Below are 9,827 nucleotides of genomic sequence, written 5' to 3'. Positions count from 1 at the left end.
TATGAAAAAAAAGTTTGGGTGTTTTTTTTTCAAATTAAAGCTCAGATTTCAACAGAATGAAAAACTTCAGAAGTCATTTTCAGAAAAACTTTCCACAAGATAGTCTTTATTCTTATTGCTACTCACAGCCACTGCACATTTCCTTTCCCACTCCTTCCTCTCTCCTTTTTTCCATCCCATAGGAACTTGACATAGGGTGTTAGTGAAAATGTAAGGCAAGAAACTGTCAAGTCCTGCAATAATGGCCATGAAATGTCACTGGACCACCAAAGAACAATGGACAACAAGATAATGTAACAGAAATAATGGAAACTTCAAGTTGTATTTTTATTTAAAAATAAGATTAAATGCAAATCTCCTTTGAGGCTGTCATACTTATTTACATACATACATACATATTTACACCTCAGACAAGAACTACTCTCAGCAAAGAGCTGGGACTGGGACTATGGGAGAGATGAAATAACATGACAAGCCAAACCACAGCTGAAGAGCTGAGACCACCCAGAACACCATAGTTTGTTTGCTCTGTTGGACTTTTTTGCAATATCAGCTCCTTTGATTTGTGTTGCAGAAACAAATGGCTGTGATCAAGAGAGTCAAGAGTCTACAACGAGCAATAGAGACTGGTAAAGAGCAAGCCCCAAATACAATTTTTTTCCCACTCTCATGGCAAGAATAACCTCTTGCCTCACCCCTAGTTCTGTGTGCATGCCTGGTTGCTGTAACATTACTTTTTTCACCTCCTACTGTCACTGTTCATGTAAGCATTGAAGCTATGGATCCATGATCATGAACAACATGAAAGCAAGATGATTTTCAAATTTAATTGACTTTGGGACATAATACAGCTACATTAAAATCTTCATTCACTTCACATCTGCTTCTAAAATCTATAAAAGTTTAAAAATAAAAAAAAGCTCTGAGGCATCATAACAGAGTTGAGTATCTTAAATACCCAATGCATTTTATTTATTGTACATCATTGTGGGTTTTAACTCATTCTACATTTACACAATTATTCTGTGAAGATCTGAGTCCCAATAGGACTGAAAATGCCTCCACATACAGGAGCTTCCTCCAAGCTACGGACAGAATAATTTGCATTTCCCCGTCCAACAATTTGAAACTACTTTCTCATAAAAAATACTTACTCTTTAAAAGCTTTGATCATTTCAGTCTTAAAAGATTCCTGAGATAATGGGCACTTGGTTTTTTTCTGAGACTATACTAAAATATTTGGCCAAAAATAGCACAAGTATTATTGATGCAAACAGGAAGCTTGTTGTTAGAAAAGGTTTTATTATGTCCATCTGAGTAAACCTTCTTTTCTGTCCTGGTGACAGTCCATCACCACAAATCTCAGACAGTGATGTCTGAGGCAGTGCCAGCTGTGCCAGCTGTGGCTGAGTGCTGTTGAATGTCCGTCTGTGACGGGGCATCTGTGGGGCCTGACTGTCCCAGAGCTCCAGACTTCACCGCGTGCACTGCGTAGTTAAGGCTCGTGTTTTCCATCCAGCTCCACGAACCCCAGAGCGGATTATAAAACATCCCATTCACAGCCTTGACTGAAAAGCCATCTAGGAAAGAAAGAAGCCATATAAAGCAAATGATGTTCTTAAATATTGTAACTCACTGCAGCATCAAGCTCTTCAGAACAGCAAGACTGAACCACACTTCCTCCTGCAGGCTGGGGAGCAGCGCTTCACAAGCTGGGCTTTGTCAGACACCACCACACGCAGTGCCACTGGCACTGCAGGTGACAGCAGCTCCTGCTCCTGGCAGCGGCTCCAACAGCTCTGTGCCAGGCCCCGAACCATCGGCATGTTACATGGTGAGCCCCTGCAATGTGCTCTGCCAGAAACCCCAACTTCACACCAGCACACCTGGGTGACTGGTAAGGTTTTCTGAAGGCAGAGACGTTCTTCAGATTGACGTCACACGCTCCAGAACCAAAATCTGAGCATGTATTTGGAAGGATTCTGCAGATTCCCTTTAGGAACAGGAAAATGTAAGAAAGAGGCAGAAGAATGCCATCAAGGGCTCAGTGCAAATAAAGAGTGATTTATCACTCCCTGCTGAGCAGCGCTCAGTTCGCTGCATGGATCCGCTGTGTCCCAGCAGGATGCAGGATGGAAGGCAGAAAACAAACACCCTATCAAAACAAATCACTCCACTGCACCTGCTTCTCCTTTTGAAGGAAGAACAGAAAGAACTACCAGTATGTGAACCAGTATTAGTCATGTTCCTTATGGCATCACTGCAAAGTGCCAGGAAAAGACCTTGCCAAGAGAATAGCTCCACTCATACTTCAATTTCTTTGCAGTGAACTAAAGCAAAGTGAAATATTCTGTGAGAGGGTTTTAAGACATCTGCAGCTAAGGAGGGCAATGGGCAGAACTCCTCCCAGCTCAGTGCTTTGTCTATTTTAAAAGCAATCAAACCAGGGCAATTTAATTAGAAACAATTAAAATCAGTATAATACAGTTTCTCAAGAAAAGAGTAACAAATTTGTGGTAGGTTTTATCTTCACATTTTTGAAGAAATATTTTAGCAACATCATATGAATAGAGAACATGGAGCAGCAACCAAAACTAAAAACGCCTCCTCCCAAGGGACAGACGACAAACAATGCAGTGGCAGCTCTGGAGTGCCAGTACAGTTATTGCCTCACACATGGCCTAGAGCACATGAACCACTTCAGAGCATACATTCTGCCACCAGAACACAATGGAAAACCTTGGAATTTTTATTCAGGCTATCAAAGAGAGGGCAGCTGTAACATGATTTGTTTGAGTTATCACTGCACTCTTAGGATTTCACTTAGTTTATTTATTTTTTGCAAACTCCAGTAAGCAGCAGTGTCTTTAAACCAGAAATGACACTCATAATATATGACTGTTACCTCAGTCAGGAAAAGCTGTGTATTGTTGCCAGCACTCACCCCATCTAGCTTATTCCTTTGCTATTTCTACAGGGACCATTTGGATATCTCCCTCTGCATTCCCATCATTTGGCCTGGAACTTACTTGATTCTAGGAGGTGCTCCAGCTCTTCAGGAGGAACAAACTTCTCCCACTCATGTGTTCCTTCTGGTACAATGCCCATTATCTTTTCTGCGACCACAATTCCCAGGACATAGGACAACTGTGTTTTATTGATTGTTGTAATGAATAAAGAACCTTCAGGCTAATGAGAAGATCAAAATGTGCAATTAGAAGAATATTAATTTTAAAAATTCTAAATTTAATCACCTTAAAATACAGAATTTGTCAATCTGCAACTCTACACAATGCAAAAGAGAACACCCAGGATAGGTATTTACAAGGTATTATTTAAATACAAGAAAGAATATAATGGTCTAACAGTATGACTCAGTAGTCCTCAAAGAGTCAAAATAATCAGAGTCTTGGGAGGTCTAAAAACCATTTTCTTGCCCAAAGAACACCTAACAAAGAACTAAGTCACTTATAACATTTCCTGCCCAGGAAATGGTTAAATAAAAAATATTAAGGTATATACAATATCTATCCTAAAAACTCCCCCAAACCAAAAAGCAATCAAATGAACACATAAAAAACTCAAAACCACTTTTTAATTGAAACCAAAGTAAAATGTGCAACACTGCCTAATTTTTGAGATTCCTGAGTGCCTTGCTGTGCTTGTTTTACTGATCACATGGTTAAAAAAATAAAGCCAGAAAATAATTAAAAGTCTTCAAAAGACTGTTTGGTAGAAATAAACAAAAATTTCTTTGCCTCTATCTGGCTAAAAATTAGTTCCATTCAAATAATCAATATTCCTTCTGATGATCAGAAAGATAAAGAGATTAAAGGAAAGCTGCTGCTTGTGTGCTGAGCCTACCATTCTTCTTTACAAATGAATATCAAGAGGAATAACCACCTGATTATTTCCAAGTACAACTATGACCCTTTAAAAGCAATCCAGGAGCACATCTGATGTGATGCTGGAGCTGGAATAGAATCTTGTGAGTCAGAAACATCCCTACAGTTTCAATGCAGCCTGAGCTATAGATGTCCATCAACAGCAGCACCATCACGTTTTCTCTCAACTGGCTGATCAGATGCGACCAGGCTTCTTAAGGTCTTGATGCAACGCAACATTGCAATACTAGGCAATAAAACTAACGCTTTGCTAAGGCAGGGCTGGGGAAATAAATTCCCCAACTAAAGCTGGGAAGATGTACTTGCGTCACAAAGGAGAATGGCAGGCACCTCCAGAGCGTGCTTCTGACTTCAAAGTGGAGAAATGAATGCAGATGTGCTTTCACATTACTTTAAGTAAGAGCCATAATAATAAAAGAGAATAAATATTCCCAATAACGAAAGCAAAAACTCTCTTACCTTTAACACCTGAGAACAACACTTGATAAACGTTTCAAGGTCAGCCACATGCTCCACTACTTCAGAAGCTACAATTACATCAAAGGTTTCCATAGACTCTTCCACAATCTCCTCCAGTGAACTGGACTTGTACTGTATTCTCTTGGCCAGGACTGGATCAAATGACTTGTGCCGATCTGCTGTTCTAATGTTGTCCTCCAGAGGATCAATTCCAGTAACTGAAGCTCCCAGTCTAGCTAAAGGCTAATAAAACAGATTACAATTTATTCTTTGCATGAAAACAATTTACTTAAGGCTAACTTTGCAATGTACATACATGATGCAGAAACATCCATCAGAGAACAAGACAAACAACAGTATGATGAGCTCTGATCCAGCAATTTTATTTTAAATGTTTACCAAAGCAAGAAAACCCTTAGATTTGGAAGAGGTGGTGTTAATTTTCTTAGAAAATTATACACTGTGATATACACATATTGTATACTGGAATATAATTGTCTTGTAGAATAATTTATTCTGAATCTATTTCATTACACAAATAAAGATTTCCTCTACTATTACTCTCTGATAGAGGGGAAAAAAACAGAGGGGGGAAAATCAACACAGTAATTAAAGGGGGAAAACAATGCCGTATTTAATTACTGTCATTACTTTCTTCAACATCCACCTGTAATGGTAAATCCTCATATCTTTTTAATGGTTACTTAATATATGATTATCTCTGGGAGTTTTTCACTGCTGAGAACTAAACACTGATGTTTACTAGGATAGCATCAGCCTTGGCTGTCACTCAGGTTTCTCCAGTGTCTTCTTACTCCTAGGTTAACACCTCAGTCATCACCTCTTTTGAAACTGAAACAGGCTGTAGAACATGACCACATGTATGATATTCCAACCTGAAATTCACCAGTTGTTCTGCCTGAGAAGGTGATGCAGCACACCAGTTTTGCCAGCCTTGTCAGAGAGACCGCTCTCACAAGGCTCCAGGATTTTGTTTAGAAGAGAAAAAAAAAACCCAAACCAAAACACAAAAAAAAACCAGGGGAGAGATTCAGGTCTCTTTGTAACACCTCATTTCAGATGCTGATGAAGTTCCCATAATAAGTCAGCCAGATCTGTAAACCTAAATTCACAAACCATCCCTGGTCTACTGATGGGACACAGCACTGTTCAGAGCCTTTGTGGACAAAGGGTTCCACCACAAACAGCAACTTCTCAGTCCCAGGTTTGTGCAGACTTCTCAGGAAGCCTCTGTAACATCAGGAAATACTTCTTTGGTAATGAGGATTGTCATGATTCTAAGTATTCTTGCCTAGGCTTGTAAATTGGGAAAAAAAAAGAAATACTCAAAGACTTTTTCATGTTTCTTCCCTTCTGAGTGTTTAAAATCTTATTTTACTGATAAACCTCAGAAATTGAGAATTTCTCGTTACCACCTCTCTTGTTTTCTGTAAACCACCACCACCACTATGCAAACCAAATATTCTGTAGGGTTTGTAGGATACACTACACCATTTTCAGCAACTAACATATCACAGAAAAGGTCCTCCTTGGAGGATTAGAAATTAAGCAGTGTAATAGTAAAAGCAATTCAAATACCTCGTGCACTTTTTAACCAGAAAACAGAGAGCACCCTGTTTCTTACCTCACTTAGCAGTCCTCCGCCACAGCCAACATCAAGGATCTTTAATCCAGAAAGTGGATTTCCCAGATGATAATTATGACTCATGCTCAACAGAGTATCTCTGAAAGAAAAGGGATGTGATTGAGGTCGAACACACAAGGTGCTTTAGTAAATGCAATATTCAGTTACCTTAAGTACTGATAATTGTTTTTCTTCTACAATGTTTTCTGAGGTTATGCAGAAATAGTACATGTAAGAAAAATCTGTCTTCAGAACCATACCTAATAAATGGCACTCTAATATCATTCATAGAATGAAGGGCTGAATATTCTCCTTCTTCATCCCACCACTTGTGTGCGAGGAGCTGGAATTTTTTTATTTCCTCTGAATCCACTGATGAGTGTGAAGTGCTGAAAGGCCTCTTCGTAGCGAGCCTAAATAATGAAAGCTGAACGTCATTAAACTAAAACCGATATTTTGTGCTGGCTGAAATTAAGGAAAAACAAATTCTACATCAGAAAAATGAAAAAAGGTAAAACCCATGTTCCTTTAGAGACTCTAGTTCAACTTGTTTAGTAGCACACAGATTTTATACGCTATATGGGTAACACACTTTCCCAAACAGATGGCTGCATGCCTGTAATTTTTATGTCGGTAATTAATAAAACAGGAATAGGCCACTTCAAACATTTAAGTGAGATGTAAAAATGGCTCCATGTGGCACTGTCACAAAGTAAAATTAAATTGTTATAGAAAATGGTCGTCCCTGTCACATGGGATTATTTATATGCAATACTTACGTGCTGCTTTTCATTTCAGTCAGAGAGACAGGCAGAGTACTACTGGATTTCAGTTGTATTTTCCAGTTGTAGTCCTGAAGGATACCTCTCAGGCCTGTCTGAAAAGACAGATCAGCATGGCCATCTGCATAAAGAAAAGGCAACCAAACGAAAAACATCAACTTTAGGAGAGCTCAGAGGCAAAACACGTAGTTGTAACAATGCAGCTCTAGCACAATACTAACCAGGAAAATCTTTGCACATTTGTTCACTATCATATTTAAGGAGTCCATAGAGATTAAATAAACACCACCCCTGTACTTCTCAAGTTTTGTGCGATGCCATTTTCCAGAGTCAGAATGGAGCTTTTCATGCAGCTGAAATGTTTCGATTAGTGTGAATTTCCCCAAAATGTTTACTCTGACCTTAAGATGTGTATACACACACTTATCAACAACGTGTTGGGATGACAAACACACAGCTGTACGCTCATTTTGCGTTGTGTGAAATGGTAAGGAAACGTAACAAAGAAAACCTCACGGACTGTCCCCAGACAGGCCAAGGACACTGTCCTGAAACTCCTGCTTTGCCAAGGCAGAGCTCAGCTCTCCTGGCACTGCTGCGCGGTCCCCTGAGCCCCCAGACCACAGCAGTACCTCACCGCACTCACAGCAAACCACGCCCGAGGGTGATTTTAAGCTGCAGAGAGCGATGGAGCGATCCACAGACACCCCTGGGCTGCAAAGGAGGCGGCAGGGGACAAGCCCCTCCACTAGGAGAGCCCCCCCCGGCCTGCCGCTCCGGGCCCGCCGGACCCGGCGGGCGCTGGGCTGGTGTGGCACTGCCAGCGGTGCCAGGGACGCGCCCAGGAGCTTCCACACACACCCGCCGGGAAGTGTGCGGGGCCCGCCTGCGGGGGACTCGGGCAAGCGAGGCCCCGTCACTCGGCCCGTACCGCGGACCGCGCCGGCCCCTCCCGCCCGCTCGGCCCCCTCACCGCCCGCCGCCCGCCGGCGCCGCAGGGCGCGGGTGAGCGCTCGGGCCGCCCCGGCGCCGCCGCCGCCGCTCCACATCGCCGCCACCGCCGCGGCCGCCGCTGTCGCCCCGCCCCGGTCCGCTCCCGGCCGTGCCGGCTGCTTCTCGGGCGGGAGCCGGGAAGGTTCCGCCCGGCGCTGGGGCCTCTGCGGATGCCGACCCGTACGGTGGCACTTGTCGCCAGGGCTTCACCTGGAGCGACTCTGTTTAAATGAGTACCCCCTTAGTCCTGATCCTTGCCTGTCTTGGAACAAGGGAAGGCTCCCTGAGCAGAGGCTCGTTCGGATGACACAGGGACGAAGAGTTTTCAGTCTTCTTTTATTACCAAGAAACTCACTGGACTTGCAGGGCAGGGCACAACCCACAAGACTCCTCCGTTCAGGGAGACGGGAGGCACGTCAGGGAAGCGATTCCCACCAGTCTGCAGTGCTCCGCTGCGGGATGGAGCAGATCTCCTGGGGTCCCAGCACGGCTGGGCACGGAACAAGCACCCGAGCGCTCCCCCCTTGGGAACCATCCAGGCTGGTTTGCTGCTGCCAGTCTCAGAGGCTGCCGTGTCACCGTCTGCAGTAGAAGCCAGGCTGTGGCCCAGGAAGCACAAGGATGCCTTCCCCGCTCCCTCGCCGGGCACTGCAGCCCAGGGCCCTGGACTGAGGTTCAGGTGAGCAGCTCTGGCAGTTCAGAGCTGATAAGACACGGGGAGCCTTTTCCCCCCAACTTGGGCTTCAGCATTTTCAAATCCCCATGGTGAGCTAGTTTAACAAGCTTAAAATGGAAAAGAATTCATGCTGTTTTTAAAAAGATTCATTTTTCTGACACTTTATTGAGCTGCAGGTCTCACAGTAGAGCCCAGTAAGAACCAAAGCTGGCGGTGCAAAGTAGATCAAAGGCAAGCTGTGTAAGCAGCAGCCGGCAGCACTCCCGTCCTTGCCAGGCAGGTGATCACAGGCTGGGTTCCCTGCCTGGCCATGTGGATGCTGGCATCCACAGGCAGGAAGCACGGCCTGCACACAGCCAAGGGCAGGGGCATCCTCCAGACTGGAAGAAGTTTGGAGTAGTATAACCTGTCATGGTTTGACTTGCTCTTGCCTCTAACACCAGTCTGCTTTAACTGGCCTTGCTTGGTGCTTACCATCCTCACTGCTTGAAATCTGCCTGTTTACAGGTCTCCTATAAATACACTATAACTCATGTAGTAAATTTTGGATTTTTTTCTTTTTAAAGCTAAATACAGACTGCTGAAAGGGCTCGAAAAAGCTTATCTCAACAGCAATTAAACATATGGCAAACGTGCATCACTTCTCTACTCACCTGCTTTCCACCCAACAAAACTCATTGTGCACTTAACTTAAGAGTCATTAATAACACCTCAGAGCTACTGAAAAAAAGAGCTCAAAAAAATCCTGTATGCTAGGACAGTCTCCTTAAGATACAAGACTAAGCCTTCCTTCAAAAGGTGCATCTGTGTATTACTTATACAAATTAATTACTTGTCATTTATTTAGCAAAGGAAACACAAAATCTGAGCGAGAGCAAATCCTTACATTGCCATTGCTTTTATATTTGTGATTTTAAAATCAGTAACAAGCAATTAAATACATGCACACTGGCAAGTATTCTACTTAAGAGGATAAGCTTGTTTCAAACTAGAGGTAGCTATTCCACAAGACAGGGCCTCAAAGACAGAACAGAGTTTTTGTTATTGTGCCATATTTCAAAATGCACGTAGTTGCTCCATCTTTAAAAGTCAGAATATTTTACCCAACTACTCTTTATTTGGCCTATTCATGGACACAGCTGGTTCCTGTTCTTACATGGCGTAGCAGGGACCTTGGCAGACATACTCACATTGGTTTTGTTGTGTTCATCTTCAGAACAATTTGCATGGAAATCATTGTTCATTTGATTCCACACTATCCCTTATATATTAAAAAAGTTTTCAAGGGAAATGCCTCCAAATGTCATGTTACTGCATAACATTCAAAATCCTGTGTCTTGCTTTCCTGCAGTGCCCTGAAACATTTT

At 42.9% G+C, this 9,827-nt stretch overlaps 1 protein-coding gene across 1 annotated transcript; it reads right to left on the bottom strand.

The window, feature by feature from the left end:
- Positions 1–930: 930 nt before the first annotated feature.
- COQ3 (coenzyme Q3, methyltransferase) lies at positions 931–8,534 on the bottom strand. The gene is given in 11 exon segments (XM_027901956.1): positions 931–1,580; positions 3,030–3,189; positions 4,365–4,607; positions 6,010–6,109; positions 6,270–6,422; positions 6,789–6,912; positions 8,140–8,245; positions 8,247–8,306; positions 8,308–8,397; positions 8,399–8,494; positions 8,496–8,534. Coding segments are annotated over 11 exon segments (1,389 nt in total). The 3' UTR covers positions 931–1,362.
- Positions 8,535–9,827: the final 1,293 nt, after the last annotated feature.

Source organism: Empidonax traillii, unplaced genomic scaffold (genome assembly GCF_003031625.1).
Source record: "Empidonax traillii isolate 1590-97213 ecotype Southwest subspecies unplaced genomic scaffold, ASM303162v1 scaffold826:size277384, whole genome shotgun sequence".
In the NCBI taxonomy this organism is placed as follows: domain Eukaryota; kingdom Metazoa; phylum Chordata; class Aves; order Passeriformes; family Tyrannidae; genus Empidonax; species Empidonax traillii.
This window is presented reverse-complemented; position numbering and strand designations above follow the sequence as displayed.